The sequence below is a fragment of the Phytophthora ramorum genome (genome assembly GCF_020800215.1).
Source record: "Phytophthora ramorum isolate Pr-102 chromosome Unknown Phyram_PR-102_s0006, whole genome shotgun sequence".
In the NCBI taxonomy this organism is placed as follows: Eukaryota; Oomycota; class Peronosporomycetes; order Peronosporales; family Peronosporaceae; genus Phytophthora; species Phytophthora ramorum.
Window position 1 is genome coordinate 1746196 of NW_027150652.1, and position 16736 is coordinate 1762931.

General features: G+C 52.5%; 7 protein-coding genes across 7 annotated transcripts; 4 read left to right on the forward strand and 3 right to left on the reverse strand.

The window, feature by feature from the left end:
- Nucleotides 1-79: 79 nt before the first annotated feature.
- Nucleotides 80-2209, forward strand: KRP23_7435 (uncharacterized protein; the record flags this gene model as incomplete). The annotated part of the gene is made up of 5 exons (XM_067892752.1): nt 80-1185; nt 1255-1402; nt 1473-1571; nt 1653-2044; nt 2140-2209. The coding sequence occupies 5 exons, from the start codon at nt 80-82 to the stop codon at nt 2207-2209; spliced, it is 1815 nt and encodes a 604-aa protein (XP_067744600.1).
- Nucleotides 2210-4635: 2426 nt separating this feature from the next.
- KRP23_7436 (Small conductance calcium-activated potassium channel protein) lies at nt 4636-7424 on the reverse strand (the record flags this gene model as incomplete). Its single annotated transcript, XM_067892753.1, has 8 exons — nt 4636-4680; nt 5645-5718; nt 5788-5959; nt 6040-6361; nt 6441-6521; nt 6619-6980; nt 7073-7144; nt 7224-7424. The coding sequence occupies 8 exons, from the start codon at nt 7422-7424 to the stop codon at nt 4636-4638; spliced, it is 1329 nt and encodes a 442-aa protein (XP_067744601.1).
- An 80-nt stretch (nt 7425-7504) lies between these two features.
- KRP23_7437 (uncharacterized protein) lies at nt 7505-8761 on the forward strand (the record flags this gene model as incomplete). Its single annotated transcript, XM_067892754.1, has 1 exon — nt 7505-8761. One exon carries the CDS (start codon nt 7505-7507, stop codon nt 8759-8761), a length of 1257 nt encoding a protein of 418 aa, XP_067744602.1.
- A 111-nt stretch (nt 8762-8872) lies between these two features.
- On the reverse strand, nt 8873-10734 carry KRP23_7438 (BEL1-like homeodomain protein 8; the record flags this gene model as incomplete). The annotated part of the gene is made up of 2 exons (XM_067892755.1): nt 8873-10258; nt 10348-10734. The coding sequence occupies 2 exons, from the start codon at nt 10732-10734 to the stop codon at nt 8873-8875; spliced, it is 1773 nt and encodes a 590-aa protein (XP_067744603.1).
- Nucleotides 10735-11609: 875 nt separating this feature from the next.
- KRP23_7439 (DNA polymerase beta) lies at nt 11610-13421 on the forward strand (the record flags this gene model as incomplete). Its single annotated transcript, XM_067892756.1, has 1 exon — nt 11610-13421. One exon carries the CDS (start codon nt 11610-11612, stop codon nt 13419-13421), a length of 1812 nt encoding a protein of 603 aa, XP_067744604.1.
- Nucleotides 13422-13521: 100 nt separating this feature from the next.
- KRP23_7440 (3-hydroxyacyl-CoA dehydrogenase type-2) lies at nt 13522-14503 on the reverse strand (the record flags this gene model as incomplete). The annotated part of the gene is made up of 4 exons (XM_067892757.1): nt 13522-13715; nt 13788-13978; nt 14044-14252; nt 14327-14503. The coding sequence occupies 4 exons, from the start codon at nt 14501-14503 to the stop codon at nt 13522-13524; spliced, it is 771 nt and encodes a 256-aa protein (XP_067744605.1).
- Nucleotides 14504-14697: 194 nt separating this feature from the next.
- KRP23_7441 (Dolichyl pyrophosphate Man9GlcNAc2 alpha-1,3-glucosyltransferase) lies at nt 14698-16718 on the forward strand (the record flags this gene model as incomplete). Its single annotated transcript, XM_067892758.1, has 7 exons — nt 14698-15255; nt 15339-15630; nt 15692-15818; nt 15895-16022; nt 16085-16184; nt 16258-16450; nt 16521-16718. The coding sequence occupies 7 exons, from the start codon at nt 14698-14700 to the stop codon at nt 16716-16718; spliced, it is 1596 nt and encodes a 531-aa protein (XP_067744606.1).
- Nucleotides 16719-16736: the final 18 nt, after the last annotated feature.

Below are 16736 nucleotides of genomic sequence, written 5' to 3' on the forward strand. Positions count from 1 at the left end.
GATAACTACTTGATCTGCCGTAACGACCGCGCTTTTCAACCAATTGCTACGCTACTTCTACTTCAACACAACATTCGCAATGTCGACCGTCCACACGCTGCTCTCGGGGCTGCAGGACCGCGGCAAGCGCACGGCCACGTCGGTGCGCCACCTGCTCTTGGAGCTGGCGGCTTGCTGTCGCTGCGAAGATGCCAAGGCATCGATCCTCGCTGACGGCCTGGAGCCGCTGCTGGCGCTGGCGGCGGACGACCAGGAGCTGCCGCGAGGTGAGACGCTCGAAGTGCTGCTCGAGCTGCTGGTGCTGCTGGTTCTGGACGACCCCAAGGCCAAGGCCGATGCAGCAAGAGGAGGGGCTCTGGAAGTGGCGGTTAGGTGTCTACACGAGCTCTCGGCAGGCGCTGCAGGCGGCAGGAGACGCGCCAAGATCCTGAAACGCGCGCTGGAGCTCGTGGATCTGTTGTCGCACACGACCGAGTCGCAGCAGCAAGAGAGACAGACGATTGTTGTAAAGCAGGTGGTCGAGATGGTGATTCGCGTGGATGAAGATGGCACTGTGTTGGTGAGAGCCACTGACACGTTGGGACGCTTCATTGACGGCAGCGTGGAGAGAATCCAGGTCGCTGCGAAGGAAGGGGCTGTCGCGGTTCTTATCGAATTGATCCAATTAAAGAGTGAAAAGATGGAATTGAAACGAACTGCGTGTGAAGTCCTGAAGATGATGGGCGAAGCGCCTGGGATGCTCCAAATGATGGCTGCGCAGAATATTGTTAGTGCTTTGAGTAAATGTCTGCGTATGGAGACTCCGGCGCGCGAACTGGAATATGCTGTGGTGAGTTTGCTGCTACGTCTTGCTCGGGAAGCACTAGTGTATGGTCAGATTATTCACGATGGAATGGTGCCGCTCTTGTTTCGCGTTATTGAGCGCAACAGTAATGTCAGAGAGGTCACTACGACGGCGTGCACAATCATCGCCGACCTAACCGACTTTGCCCTGCAGTGTAAGTTGGACCTATCGCCATTTGTGGAGTGCTGCCGAGGGAAAGTGCTAGTCCTTGCTGCTACCTGCCACGCTCAAGATGCCAACGTGGTAGATAGCACGTTTCGCTTTTTTGTCAATGTTTCAAGCAATCCAGTGGATTTACCGCTGCTGATAAACGCGGAAACTATTGAAGGCTTGCTCTCATTGTATGTACTTGCTGGTGGATCGGGTTACCTAGCTGAGTTAGCGGGGCATTTGGTTCACGTGATTTCAAGGCTCAGCCGGTCGACACTAGAGCAGTTTGCAATTCAAGAGGAAGATATCACTCTCCCGGCTCTCTTTCTCTGCTTGCGAAATTATCACGATGACACACGATTTGCATCCCAAGTTTTTAACATTGTGGCAAAGCACTGGAAAATCCAGGTAAGTACATGTTATAAGCGTTATAACAATAATATTTTCATCACTAACCCAATATATATTGAATCTCCAGGGCCAGCTAAAGAGCGCACGCAGTATTACGGGTTATGTCGGCATTGCGGTTGAGGTACTCTGCAAAAATATCCCGTCTTCGAAGTCGTGGGGTGACGAGGTACGGGCATCAACAAAACTTGTGGTCTGTGCTTGAGCTGAATTGCACTAACTTAATCAAACACTCGGGAATGTGACACAGACAGTAGAAATCTGCAACTTCATTCGAGAAATGATGCTTTCAAAAGATGGTGCTGCTGTTGTGTTGAATTGTGGCGGGAAGGACTTGCTGGAGGTCCTGCACACTTACCTTCCTGTCCGAGATGATAATTCCTCCTCTGGTGCAGGAAGCTCTTCTTGTCATGGTGAATCGTGTAACTCAACTCCAATGTCGAAATCTCCGTTTCTTAATGCTTTTGGTGGAGAAAAAATTGCTGCAGTTGTCGTAAATATGCTCGAGAAAGCCGTCCTTGGGCTTACTGACTTGGCAACAATGAATACTGCCTGTTCATCTGAATCTAGTGCTAATGATCAACAGCAAGCATTACTGGAGGACGTCGCGTCGTTGCGCATCGGAGATGCAGAGTATGATGAGTACGTCTCCAAGTTACTTCATCTGGAAAATTCTTGTCATTTTAAACCGATAGGAAACACATCGCCCAAAAACAATGCTGATTCTGTTGAGATAGATACTTCAGCTGCTCCACCCCGCGCTATGCTTTCCGCGTTACCAATCGCCGAGATAGCGAAAGATATTAATGCTGCAAGTGGTGAGGAACTTGTAGAGCAAAATGGGGGAAATCTAAATGAGAGTGCAGATGTCGTTGTTCCAGTTGATTCGAGTGGAGAAGATGAAGCTAAAATTGAGGCAGATGCAGAATGTGTCGAAGAAGACAATGCTGATGATAGCGATGATGACGATGACGATGCTGATGTTGTAAAAGTGGAGTCTTCGGGTGATCTCGTTGAAGTGACACGAGTCCCAAGCTTGTGCTCATTTTCTCGGAGTGCTGTTCAATCGGCGCTCGAACGTCAGAATTCACTGTCGAATACAATTACGAGTACAGATACTGCAACTACTCACTTTTTCGATCACCTCAAAGATAGGAAATGGTATTATGTCGATAATTATTTAGTAAAGTACCCGAAGCACCCGTCAAGAATGAGTAAAGAAGGTCAAAACAACCCAGAAGAAGAGTTTATTCTGGGCGATCCAGGATTTCTAGAACCCTGTAATCTACCAGAAGGTGAAGAGGGTACCCATTTCGTTGAAGAAGCAGTTGCCAGGCGAGCAGAATTCATCGACAGCGATGTCAATTCTAGAGCAAGAATTGTGTACGAAAATATGTCAATGATGGTAGACCACGACGAAAAAGGTGCAGGCATTCCCCCGCTCTTGTTAAACTCGAGGGCGACGCAGCACAATTCCCCTTATTTCGTTCCCGAGAAAACAAAGGCATTTCCTGATCTGGCTAGCAGTTTGACGTTTGATAGTAACTTTGAAAGTGGAAATCTGGAGCGAGCTATTCAGATTGGGCAGAATGAATATGATCTTGTGCTGCGGCATGATTTCAACAGTTCTGGTCACATGCAATGGTTTTACTTTGCGGTTAGCAATATTCAACAACCGAATGAGCATGCCTCCAGTCCACGTGGTGGTCAAAAGTATCGTTTCAATATCGTGAATCTATGTAAGCCAAACTCGCTATTCAATCAAGGATTGCAGCCGGTAGTGTACTCAGTGAGAGATGCCCATCAAAAACGAAAAGGTTGGGCTCGCTCAGGATCGGACATTTATTATTTTGCCAACTCCTTTGTGCGGCCACCTCGAAATGCACCAACCTTTTCAGGCGTTGCACCAAGTGGCACAGCCCCCGCTCCTAATGCTCCAAATGGCCATGCAATGACATACTACACGCTGACATTCACCCTCGAATTCTGTAACGCCGATGATACCTATCTGGTTGCACACAGCTATCCGTACACGCTAAAAATGCATCAACTGCACGTTGATAGCATTCTTGGATACCATGATACACGCCAAATTCTTCGACACAGCACGCTGTGCACAACGCTGAGCGGGCGGAACTGCGACTTGTTAACGATTTCGGACTTTTCGGACAGTAAGGAATTGAATACTCGTAGAGCAGTATTCATTACATCTCGCGTGCATCCAGGGGAGCCTCAAGCCTCTTGGATGATGCGAGGGGTGATTGATTTCCTGCTTGGTAACTCCGTCGTGGCTTGCGTCTTGCGCCGAATGTTTGTATTCCAGATCATACCAATGCTGAACCCGGACGGAGTGTATTATGGTAACAGCCGATGTGGGCTTTCCGCTTGTGACTTAAATCGCCAGTGGCAAACACCAAGTAAAGCTTTGCATCCGACAATCTTCCACGCCAAGGAGCTTCTTACCAAAGAGCGCTCTTCACGAGGGGTTGTCTTTTTCTGCGATATGCATGGCCACTCGAGAAAGAAAAATGTTTTCATGTATGGATGTGACACTAAACGAAAATCAAACCCAGGTGCACGGGCATTCGCGAAGCTATTCTCCATGCAGCAGACCGCAAAAAAGTTCATCTCATATCCGGACTGCAGTTTCAAAGTGAGCAAAGACAAGGAGACAACTGCGCGCGTGGTAGTAGCGAATGAGCTGAAGATTAATTGGAGCTTCACGCTAGAGGCTTCATTTTGCGGGGCCAACTATGGTGAACTACAAAATATGCATTTCAACACAAAACATCTCCAGGAAGCAGGAGCATCACTCTGTGAAGCATTGTTCCAGGCATGCATAAGCGACGCAAGTGTCCGCGATAAACTTACAACCCTCGTTGACGACACAATAGTATGCATTCCACAACAAGTCGAATCCCTTCTGCGCGAGGCAGGAGCTATTAGTGAAGGCTGTCCAGAAGACGTCAACATGAACCCTCGTGGTTCATTTCAAAAAGGAAAAGCTGGATCTGGGAAGAAATTTTCAAATGACATTACTCCAACACCCGTAAGGCGAAAGAGCTCTAAAGCACGAGCAGTTGGTACATTGGAATCAGGAACTTCAAAACCGACCGAGACAAACGAAGGTTCGGGGAGGCGACGAAAGCTTAGCCGTCAACAAAATAAATCGTCGTCATTGGCGTCAGGCTTACTTGATGGGGTGTCACGAGATGTTTCGATACCCGCCTTCGTCACAGATAACTCTGCCAGCGGTCTTGATCTCGCGTGCATTCCACCTAAGCTCAGCGGGAGAAAGTTACGGAGTAAGTACCCTAAAGTTCGGAGGACAAAGAGCAGTCCAGATGGATATGTGAAGTCTCGTCGGCGAACAATTCCCAGTCTTGTCGCTAATGATGCTGTATACGAACCTGAGGACTCGTTTGGCACGTCGAATTGTGGCGGTGGTGCATCAAGCAACTGTCCTTCAAGTGATTCAATAATGCCACTTGTATCCCCGTCGAAGTTATCGGCGGCAGTTCCCGGCCCACTTACTTCCTCTGTTCGCGTATCTCTTGGCAGCTTTCAGGGACCTGATTCCACGTACGTGCAATCGCCGAAGTCGATCACGTTTCCATACCCGAGTAGTGCGCTAGGTATTCAGCTACGAGACCCATCGGTGTTTCTCCCGTCTCCAGTTGGTGAGGTTATGACGCGGTCGCCAAAAGCACCAGCTAGTCGTATCCGCTTCAGGTGAGTGTAATCTACTAAGTCACACTATGGTGCCATATCGCTGACCTTTGTGGCCTTATATCAGAGGAGCTGGGAGACAATTTGCAGCAGTCAACACCATCCCACGAGCTAATATCCACGACATCTTGGTAAGGTTAACCAGGACTCTTGATTTATGTACTTGGCGTAATGAATTTCCTCGTCGTCTTTCGCTAGCGATCCGATTCAGTAACAGCTTTTCAGTCATACGAAGCCGACTTAATTAGTGCTTCAACCATGGTTATCCGGCAACGCGGTAGTATTTCCACAAGCAACAACGTGGTTGCAGCTGATGAAAAGAGTCTCTCTCCACCGTCATCCAGTTATTTCAGTTTCCCGAGCGTCATATAGCCTGCTCGATGCAGCTGTAGCAGCCTCCACGAGGAGATCCAAGCGATTCTCTACGTTCTGTAGTCGGTTTAGTGTGGATGACTGTTCTCGACGAAGAGATGACAACCATTTATCTCGACAATGACGAATCTCATCCCTCACACTGACGTAGACGCCTACAGACTTCTTTCGGAGCTCACGTTGAATGGATGTTCGTTTGTAGAGACTATCACAAACTATAATGTCACAGTAGTGCGTTAGATCTCAAAACAAATCACTCCAGAGAATGACGAGGTTTCCCTTACGTTTTCGGTATGCACGCGTTCCGGGTTTAAAGGCATGAAATCGCGTCCATGCAGCCTGGATTGTGCGCGCGCACGTGTGTTTCAGCTCACTTTCATAGTGTTGTAGTCGCAGTAAGTAAATGAAATGCTTATCCCGTTCGTCAAGACGAAGAAGAGCGAAAAGGGCTGCACTCTGTGTGAGGTAAACATTCACACATCAAAACAGTTCAGCTGATCGTGACTCTACTGCTACAAGTAATTTGTGCAACGTACCAGCGCTGCAATGAGCAAAATGCCAGTCGTCATTCCACCTACCACCAACAGCACTTGGCCAGCAGTTGTAATTGGCAGAACATCGCCATAACCAACCGTAGCCATCGTCAGGGCCACAAGCCATACCGAATTGGAAAATGGCGCAAGATTTGGATTTACGGGTGTCTCCACGATAGCAAGAGCACATGAAGTAAGCACGAGCGTGCCGAGGAAAGCACTTAACAGCAATCGGAATGGGTGTGACTGTAGAAAGCACTTGATCGCGAAAAGTGGGGTCATTGTGTCCACACGGTGCAGTGTCCCCAAGTACGAAGTGTGGTAACTTGGCAATTTGGGTTGAAAAAAGTGAGAACAAGATGGGTGAGCACAGTACAAGCGTTGAAGCAAGTGAGCTATGATACCTGGCAAAACTTGACAAGTTCCGAATAACGCGTGGGCTCATATACAGCCGGAGTAGCGAGAGCAACCCCAGAACTTCAAACCTTTAAAAGAAACACAATGAACGAGCTCGTTAGCTAAGCTTGTAAAAGCTGGAGATCAATGGTCACTAATAAGATAAAGATTTAGCTGGACACTCACGGGTACGAGTATTTGAGATAGCAACTGTCATCTTCGGCAACATATGGTGCACCACAAAATTCATCGTCCGTGTAGAACTTCCATTCACGCACCTCAAAGCTGCCATTGGTGCCGGGCGGCACGAAGATAGCACACACACCCAGCTCCAGTGCTAGTTGCATCAACTGCTTCGGCATTCTGAATATCGTGACGCTTGGTGGCAGTACACTACGGCGAATCAAGATACGGCGCTCGACAACGAAGCGCCAGCAAATTAGACCCAGCAGAAACGCCGTCAACACAGCGTTCGGCACCCGAAGCACGAGCTTCATTTTGGTGCTGACAACATATTCGTTATCCAGAATCACCAGCAGCACTCCGACCTGCAGTATCCATGCATAACAATATTGCATGAGCGCTCGTACAACGCATTGCAGTGAACCATTGATACCGGTATGGACTTTTGGGGTCTCACCACTGCAATGAAGCACGCCACATTCTCAATGAAATGCTGCCGCTCGTAGAGTTCTTGGAGAGAATACACATCCTGCAGTCAAAGAGGCAATGATTGAATTGGAATCATCGCACTATCCGGACCATCAGCTTGCAGCCCACTTTGATGATACCTGAATGACATGTTTGGCGACGCGCAGGTTGTTGCCTGTGGGTGGCAGGTTTGGAGGGAGATACGCGCTGCTTCTGTATTTCACAAGGTCAACTTCGGAGGCGTCCCCTTGCGCATTCTGCTGTCGGAAGGCGTCCTCCACCTGTTGCACCACCGCCTGCCGCTCCTCGTCGAGCCGCGAGCTTCGCCGTCGGGCTAGCATGGTCTGATTTGGCTACAATTTTGGGATAATGACAATAGATGACAAAATGGTTCAAATCAATAATATTGTGTACCAATCTGATGGCGGACGCAGCGCTTAAGACCGGCGCCGTCGTGCAGGCGACGCATGCGGGCAGCGGCTACTCGTTCCGGGCTCTTCTGGAGCGCGGCGCCTCCTCCGTCCCGTTGATGCTGAGTCTATGCAGCATGGAGAGGCCCTACGAGAAGCTGAAAGTGGCGCTCAACGGCCACGTTAGTTGGGCGCTGGCCACCGCCAAGTTCGCCGCTTTTTCGATGGAGTTCGACGGTGATGCAGAGACCAAGGACGGCAGCTTCTTGGTGCATTTCAAGTCGCTGGCTCATCAGAAAAAAATCAATCGCTCGCAGTCCACTGGATGGTACTTGGGCGTTGCTGCGTTACCGTCCCCGGAGCTGATTGGTGACGCAGGCAAAGGAGATGACAGTTTGTTCCGTTTGACGATCGTGTCCACCCGTGCGGCGTTTGCACTGGACACGACACGGTCATTGATGACTCAATCCAGGCATTCGTCAATCTTGAGCGAGTCGCAGCGACGGTCGTTCATGCAGAACGGATACCTCCAGATTCGAGGCGCCGTGCCTTTGCTGTTGGCAAACGCAGCGTTGCGTCGCATCAATCATGACCTCGGCATCCCTGGACGCATGATTGATGGTGGAGTGGAAGGCAATATCAAGTTGGCTGGCAACACGTCGAACAGTGATCCAGTCTTAGATCTCTACTACCTCTCGGACGTCTGCAAGTACGTGGAAGCGCTTGTCGGGGCTGACCAAGTCGTACCGCCTCAAGGAGCACAGATCGCCTTGCGCTTCCCAGAACTAGGCGAGCCACGCGAGCCTCTAGGCACTGAGTGGCATACGGACGGCATGCGGCAGGGTCGACTGCACCCGTTCACTTTGCTGGCGGGCATCGCTCTCTCGAACGTGCCAGAACCGCTGTGCGGAAACTTGACTGTCTTTCCTGGATCGCATGTGTCGCTCCAAAGCCGCCTGACGGCAGATGGTAAACTTCAAGGACATGACGATGAATGTTACAAGGCTGACAGCGTCTGGGGAGACGGCACACTGCCCGACTTGGGCACGCCCGTGCAGCTCCTTGCAGCCCGTGGCGACATGGTGCTGGCGCACCCCAACCTTGCTCATCGTGGAGGCCTCAACTTCTCGCCAGATATCCGCTACCAAGTCTACTTTCGCATTAAGCACAAGCACCTCGACGAGCTGCAGGAACAATGCTCCACCGACCTCTGGGCCGATTTACAAGGGCTCACCTTGGACGATAAGAATTCTATCAGCCAAGCATAGCGTTTATTATATAGAATCGATCGATACACAGAAGTTCGTGACGTGCAAAACTAAGCACGAAAGTGAGGTTGAGAAATGACCCCCCATAGACTCGGCTCACAAATTTGACCATCATACTACTCGGCCCGATTCCTGCTCAGACGACACTGAAGGATGCTTCTGCTGAAACCCGCTGGAGGCGGTGCCTGCATACGCTGTCGTTGACGGTGCACCGCTATTCGGGTACACGTTCTCCATGTTGTGGCTGCTAGTTGTGGGGTGGCCGCTCGGTTGCAACAACACACCGGACGTGGCTGCGACCTGGGCAGCATTGGCCGCGGCGCCGCCGGTAGACGCCAAGATGTCTTGGAAATTCATTTTTCGCCGTCGGGCGTCTGCAAACTGGCCCATATCGAGCGTGCGAGATCGACCGTCACGCGGCTGGCCCATGGTGGGGCCGCCAGAAGTAACAATCGGTGGCGGTCGGCTTAGTAAACTGCGGCTGGACAGCGACGGCAACGCACTGGCGGCCTGTTGGGCCTGGGTGTCGTTCCCGCTAGCACTGGCCGCGGGGAGCGGATGCAGATACGGACTAGAACTGATTGTCATGGATCTCATTCGCGTCACCTCGTGGCCTGGATAATGCGAGGCGCCCGAGGAGTACTGTGTAAATCGGCTATCACTTGCCTCTCGACGCACAGGAGGTGGAGGAAATTGAGAATTTCCAGCGGACGGAATGGATGGCCGCATAGAGCTAGGAGCAGTCGGTCGAGGGGGGAACATTGGGTTGCCACTGGTCGGAATGGATCGGCGCTGGCCATAGGCTGGCGGAGGCGGGAACGCCGGGTTGCCTGCAGAAGGAATCGACGATGCGCGGACAGGAGTGGTGCCCATTTGCTCGCGAAGACTCGTGACCCACCCGTCCACTTGTGAAACATCCAGACCAGTGTCCCGTGCGAGCTGCAATCGCTCGGTGTCATTCGGATACGGATACTCACGTCGTGCGTTGGTGTTTACCCATTCCTGAAGAATTTTGTGTCCACGTGGAGACAGACTGTTCCGCGGTGCACGTTCATCACTACCACGCTCCTGCACGCGCTCCCGAATCCGTTCCGCGTCCAGATAATCATCCACATCAGTTCTCGCAGGAGCTTCAGACATCGAGCGCACAGCGCGCGGCGGGTACATCGGGGTATTCACGGGAAATGCCTGGGGTCGCGCGTATCGGTCGAAATTCGCCGCCGCCGCCGCGGGGTGAGGCGGGACGCCCAAGCTACCGGCATCAAACGAGTGTCGCACTGCAGGGCGAGGCGCGTAGCTACTTTCGGTGTACTGCTGATTGAGTCCGGAGCCCGGGAACTCGCGCACAGCCGTCTGGTCGAACTCCATGGCCGACTGAAGCTGGCGCGAGTGCTCACGACGCATCATGGGCTTCCAAATGCGCTTGCGGGCGTTCGTGAACCAGTTTGTGAGCTGCTTCATGCTGATGCCCGTCTTCTTGAGCAGCATCTGCTTGTCCTGTTATTATTGAACGTAAAAAAAATATACGTTAGGCTACATCAACAGAAGAACCCGTTGACAGCCTGCAACTTTACAGTCGCGCGTACCTCGTCCGTTGGGTACGGATGCTTAACATGCTCGCGGGAGAGCATCCAGCCCTTAAGAATAGCGACGGTGTGCGGCGGCAACTCGCGCCGAGACTTTTTGGACGGCTGCTGCTGCTCCTTCTTGTCCACGTCAGAGGTATCAGCGCTTCCATTGGCGCCGTCGTCAGCGGGACTCGAGGGCTCCTTGCGTTTCCTGTCACCTGTGGGGGGCGACGTAGCGGCGGCGGGCGCGTTGGCGGCAATTGCGGTGCCTCCGGACATACCTGCGCTGCCGCTGCTGGTTTCCGAGACGGAGGAGGGGGCGACGTCGACTGCGGCCGCGGGCGTCCCGTGTGGATATGCGAAGGACTTGACTTGGTCTGCGCTCTGCTGCTGAGCCGTCATCATGTTGGGGAGGGGGAAGGAATGAACTGGTCGGTGTGCGCTGCTCTCTGGTGCTGGCCTCACGCGGATCTTTGGGTGTGGAAACCTCGTGTGGGTGCGTGGGTGGGCGGCGGCGACTGGAGTCTAGTGTCGCAGCAGTGGCAGTGTGTGTGTGTGGGGGGGGGGGGGGGGGGGGGGGGTTGCTGTCGGGGGCGTGTTCTCCTTGCTGCGGGGCGGACGTTTCGAGGCGACGACTGCGCTTGACTGCTGATGCCACCCTTGAGTGTGAACCACTTAGCCGAGAATTCTCCCAGCCGGGCCAGCTGCCTCGCCAGATTTTTCGGCTGGCTCGAAAACCCGCCATACCGAGTAGGAATCGTCTCGTTGCAAACTTTTGAGAGGGTTGTGTGGTCCACACATACATCATTCTGACAAGGCTCTAGTATGCTTCTGCCAAAAAACACGCGGCTGCACAGTGTTTTCGTCGTTTGAGTCCGCCATCGGGTTTCGCAATATCACAGTAGCCGGTCAGGCATCAGAGCCCGAGTCAACTTGTCAGCGCCCCTTCCCGCGAGTCACTTGCGCTCACTATACGTGCCATCATGGGTCAGTCAGCTGGGTTCTCCCAACTGATGGCCGGCATAGAGTCAAGCGCTGCACTCGCCTCAAGTTAGCGCCGCTGTTGGGCGATTGGAGCACCGCCATCACACGTGCCATCCGCCGCCATCACTCCATGCATTTCACACATACGTCCGGAAGGCGTCTGGGCATTTCTTGGGCGCGGCGGCTGATTCGGCACGTGGTCGGGTGACTCACTGTCTGCTCTGATGGATGGCTTCAGTCGCACCTAGTTGGATGTATGTGCCACATAGAGACCCGAAGAAGCAGCAGCCATAGTGATGGAAATGGACTCGGCGTCGCGACTGGCACTGCATCCGCGGCGCAAGCGCAAGTTCTTCGCGGACCTGGCCCAGTTGCTCGACGAGGATCCGCCAGAGATCCGGCCGCTCCAAAGCGCCTTCTTCGGTCCCGAGCTGCCGGAAGGTGCCGCGTATTCTGCTGTTGATGCTGCCGAGCGTGACACCCCAAGCGGCGCGTCCGCGACTCAGACTCAGCTCGTGACCTCGCACTCGCTCACCGGCGACTCGTTCGACTCGGTGGAGTTTGGCGCGCCGCGCACGCGGTCCAATGGGATCAGCAGCTGCGGAGCGAGTCAGCAAAGCTCCTTGCACAATGACTCCATGGCAGACAGCCTACTCTTCCTGCCTAACGCTATGAGCAGCAGCAGCCTCAACGCCAGCAGCAACAGCCAGAAGCGGCAACAGCTCCACGTGCGGTTCGAGTTTGATGTGGAGACAAAGCGCGCCAGCCTGGAAGCTAAGGGTGAGTCGCTGCCAGTGACAACACTGATCAATACCGGGATGATCTCGAAAAAACTGCCAACGACCGTACGGCTGGAGCTTGCGGATTATTACGACAACGACCGCGTGTGTGAACTATCGCCATGCTGGCTACGAAATGATGGGGCATCATGCGAGATGCATCAGGGGGCTATCCGCCGACCAATGTTGTTGTTCTGCCTGCAGGCACTGGATGAGTTTATTGCTTGGAATGAATGGCAAGGCCAGCAGCGCTGGCGTGTTCAAGCGTGCAAACTCGCTCGACGAGTGTTCACAGCAATGTGGGAGACGGATGTGCTGGGCGCGGCGGTGTCCGACCGAGATATCGTGCTGATGGACTGCGTTGCGAAGAAGACAGCCGAAGTAGGAGTGGCGCTAGACGTCTGGTGCATAATCGCTCGGTACTGGGACAAATACAAGCAGAATTACCTCCACCAGCAAGAGCTGTACTTTACCGATGCACATGAAGGAGGCTCTACGCAGGCAGCATCGAAATGGGACCAAGTGCGTGGCTTGCTCCACATCTACGGGATGAAGTTGAGTCAGGCGTCGCGCCTCGTAGAACAGCAGGGCGCGGACCAGCTCGATGCGTGCGCACTTACAAGCAAGCAGCTTCGTACAGGGACGCACGGACTCCCTTCCACTAATCAATTGCGTGTTGGCATGGAGTATCTGGGTTGCGAACATGATGATTTACCCGGCAAAACGGAAGACGCTGCTTCGGTGGCCCAACGACTCATGATCAGCCAGCAAGACGGTAAAACGGCATTCAATGCCATCCTCATCCATCTGAAGAAGTGGAATCAAGACGTTCAAGTGTTTCCCTGTGGCTCTTTCTCTCGTGGTGCTGCTTTCATATCGGTGCTTGACGTCCTCGTGGCAGTTCCTTCTGAAAGCGATTTGTCAAGTGCAGACCCCGGAGCAGATGAGAAACATTTTCAAGACGTGGTGACGGCCCTCGTAGCAGCGAAGGTGATTCAAAAAGATGTAATGCGGCAGCTTACAAGGACTCGTGGAGCTTGCACTGTTCCGTTCAAGAGCAGATCTATTCTGCTCGACCTGAAGGTGTACAGCCCGCCCAGAAGCTGGTTTGCGCTGCTGTACTTCACAGGTCCCGAGGATTTTGTTGTGACGTTCTTCACCGACCTCTTGAAGCGATCATTACGAGAGATTGCCGATACTTCTTTCGAGTGTATCTATGCCACGGTAGCAGAAGGTCTCGGGCAAGACGCCGTTTTCTCAGTCGGGTCGGAAAAGGACCTTTTTGATCTCCTCGACCGAGGGTATTTACAACCAACTGACCGAATCTAGGTTACCTGAAAGTTAGCTTCAGGTTTGACTGCAGCATTGCAATAGCTCGCAGTATTTATTCGGCGGTTACGGAGATGCCAGTTTCTCAAGAGTGCCGTGATCACTTTGGTGGCATGCGGAGGGCACCATCAAGGCGAATCGTTTCACCGTTGAGCATCTTGTTGTCAATGATAGAGTGCACCAGCTGGGCGTACTCCTCGGGATTGCCGAGTCGGCTTGGGAACGGAACACTCTCACCCAATTGTTGCTGCATCTTTTCGGGGAGCCCTGCCAGCAGTGGAGTCATGAACAGACCTACAAAAGAAGAGTGCATGCAATCCAGTTAGAACAAAAGAAGTTGCACCATATCTTCGTTGTAAGTTGTACCTGGTGCAATGGTGTTCACACGAATGCCATACGAGGCGAGGTCTCTGGCAAGAGGCAGCGTCATTCCTACAATCGCACCCTTGCTGGCAGCGTACGCCGCTTGCCCAATTTGTCCGTCATACGCAGCAATGCTGGCTGTGTTAATGATAACACCACGCTCTCCACCATGTCCCGGTCTCGTTTTAGCCATGCTACGTAAAATACCATGTGAGATATATCACTCGCCCAACAAGCTTACGCTATCGCTCATCCTCACCGCTCAGCGGCAAGACGTGCGACGTTGAAGGAGCCAACGGCGTTGACGTTGATCGTCTGCTGGAACTGGAAGAGCTGGTGCACGCCCTTCTTGCTAAGAGTCTTGATCGCCAAAGCAATTCCTGCGCAGTTGACGACAGTGTTCACCGGCTCGCCGAAGGAGGACTCGGCCAGGTCCAACGCCGCCGCCACGTCGTCCTCGTTCGTCACCTGCTCAAAAGCACAACAGGATGTTGTAAGCGCGCAGATCGTTTTAGACAATAGGGGTAATAGCCAAAACGCACATCAGTGGGGCTGAAATGACACGAGACGCCAAGCTCCCTGGCCACGTCGACGCCGTCGCTGGTCGGGAGGTCGCACAGGATCACGCGCGCCCCATTCTGCACGAAGCGAGTGGCTGTCGCCCTCCCCAGACCGGAGGCGGCACCCGTAACGATGGCAATACGAGAGGCAAGAGCCATAACAGACGAAAGCGAAGAGCGTTTGCGAAGAGCGTTCGGGAATGGCGTTCGGGAATGGCGATACTCGTGCAGCAGATCCGTTGCCGCCGGTTGAAGTTGAAAGCAACGTGGACCACTCCTCGATTTCCGCCGATTAGTGACGCTGTCACTAATGAGAGTATTGCAACACGTCATCACTTCAAAAAGCGGGCACTATGAGCGCTGGCGCCGAGGCTTCGCTGCTACAGCGAGGCTTGCAATTTCTGGAGGAGAACGATGAGAAGAGGGCGGGCGCGTGGCTCGTGTGGCTGCTGTTGGTGCTCATAAGATGGCTGGTGGGTCTCCATTCGTACTCGGGCGAACACACGCCGCCCATGTTCGGAGACTACGAGGCGCAACGCCACTGGATGGAGATCACGATCAACCTGCCGGTCTCTGACTGGTATTTCAACACCACATCCAACGACCTGCTGTACTGGGGATTGGACTACCCGCCACTCACGGCCTACGTTTCGTACTTCTTTGGGCGTACCGCGGAAGTCGCGGAGCCCGCTATGGTGGAGCTCACGAGCTCGAGAGGATACGAGTCGGCAACGAGCAAGGTGTTTATGCGCGCATCCGTGTTGCTGTGTGATGTTGCTTTGTTTATTCCTGCGATCTACTGTGTGGCTCGAGCATTTTACGGCACCCAGCAGTGGACACAACGTACGGCGTTTCTACTGTTGATTTTGCTGCAGCCTGCGGTCTTGCTCATTGACCATGGCCACTTCCAGGTACAATTGTAGAGAGCACAGCTCTTGAATATTTGTACAATGTTCGTCTTACATTGTGCATTGGTTTTGCTTTGTGTTGGCAGTACAATAATGTGTGTCTGGGATTTACGGCACTGGGCGTTGCGCTCATCCTGCAAGGAAATGAATTCCTTGGTAGTATTTGCTACTGTCTCGCGCTGAATTTCAAACAAATGGCACTCTACTACGCCCCGGCGTTCGGAGTGTTTCTTCTTGCGCGCTGCATCTATCGGAAGATGTGCATTCTTCATCTTATCAAGCTTGTCGTCGCAGTCATTGCCACGTTCGCGTTGATGTGGTTCCCATTTTGTGCATTTCCATCAGAAGGAGAAACTTGCATGTCTACGTTGGCACAAGGTACGTTATTATCTCGCTTACGATTGTTGCAACCAACGCTGACAGGTGCTTTGATGTCTAGTTGTGCGTCGCATCTTCCCGTTTGGTCGGGGTCTTTTCGAGGACAAGGTGGCAAACTTCTGGTGCATTGCCGATTTCGCTCTTAAAATCCGGCGGCATGTGACCCCCACACTGCAGATGCGCTTATGGTAGAGTTGTAGCGATATCTTTATATTGTTTGACTATTTTGAAGTCGCTGACTGTACTGTTGTGTGTTTTGCGTAGCACTGTGATGACCTTCATCGGGTTTACTCCATCGGTCATTGACCTACTGCGACGAAAGCCCACGAACCTGCGGTTTGTCTTGTCTCTGGCAATTTGCTCGTTGTCATTTTTCCTGTTTTCTTTTCAAGGTAAGTGAGTTTGTGCAGTCCAGTGAAGCGTATATTGTATACTGACACTGATTCTTGCACAGTCCACGAGAAGACTATCTTGCTGCCTTTGTTGCCGATCTCTTTTCTGTTTGCGTACAATGCGCTTCTCTCAGGGTGGTTCAGCGTGCTATCAACATTCAGGTTTGATTGTCATGATGCGTGGTAATTGCTTCTTAGCTGAATGCCCACATGGTTGTTTCGCAATTCTGTGCAGCATGTACTTCCTGCTGGAGAAGGATGGTTTAGTCCTTCCGTATATCGTGTTACAGCTTGCGTACACGAGTGTTGCAGTGATACCGTTCATTACGTCGAGAACTGCGAAGCATCTACATATCCAGCAATCTGAAAAAGCACCTGGCTGCCAACAAGACGGGAGTGCTCATCCGCTTGTCCGTGGTTATATCATGGTAGGATTCCTCTGCAAAGGGATGCAGAGAATATCAATATCTAACCGAGTTTGCGCGTTCTCGACGATAGCTTTCTTTGCTTGGAATCCTAGCCATCCACGCGGCGCAAGTATGGATCACCCCGCCAGCAAGATACCCGCACATTCACGACTATGTCTTTGCAGCGTATTCATGCGGCCACTTTTCGTTGGTTCTCGTCTACTTGACGTACTGGCAGTGGACCGCGGATTCTCAAGAGACGCAAAGCAAGAAGGTCAAGAAAGAGTAACTGAATGAAGTCATTGCA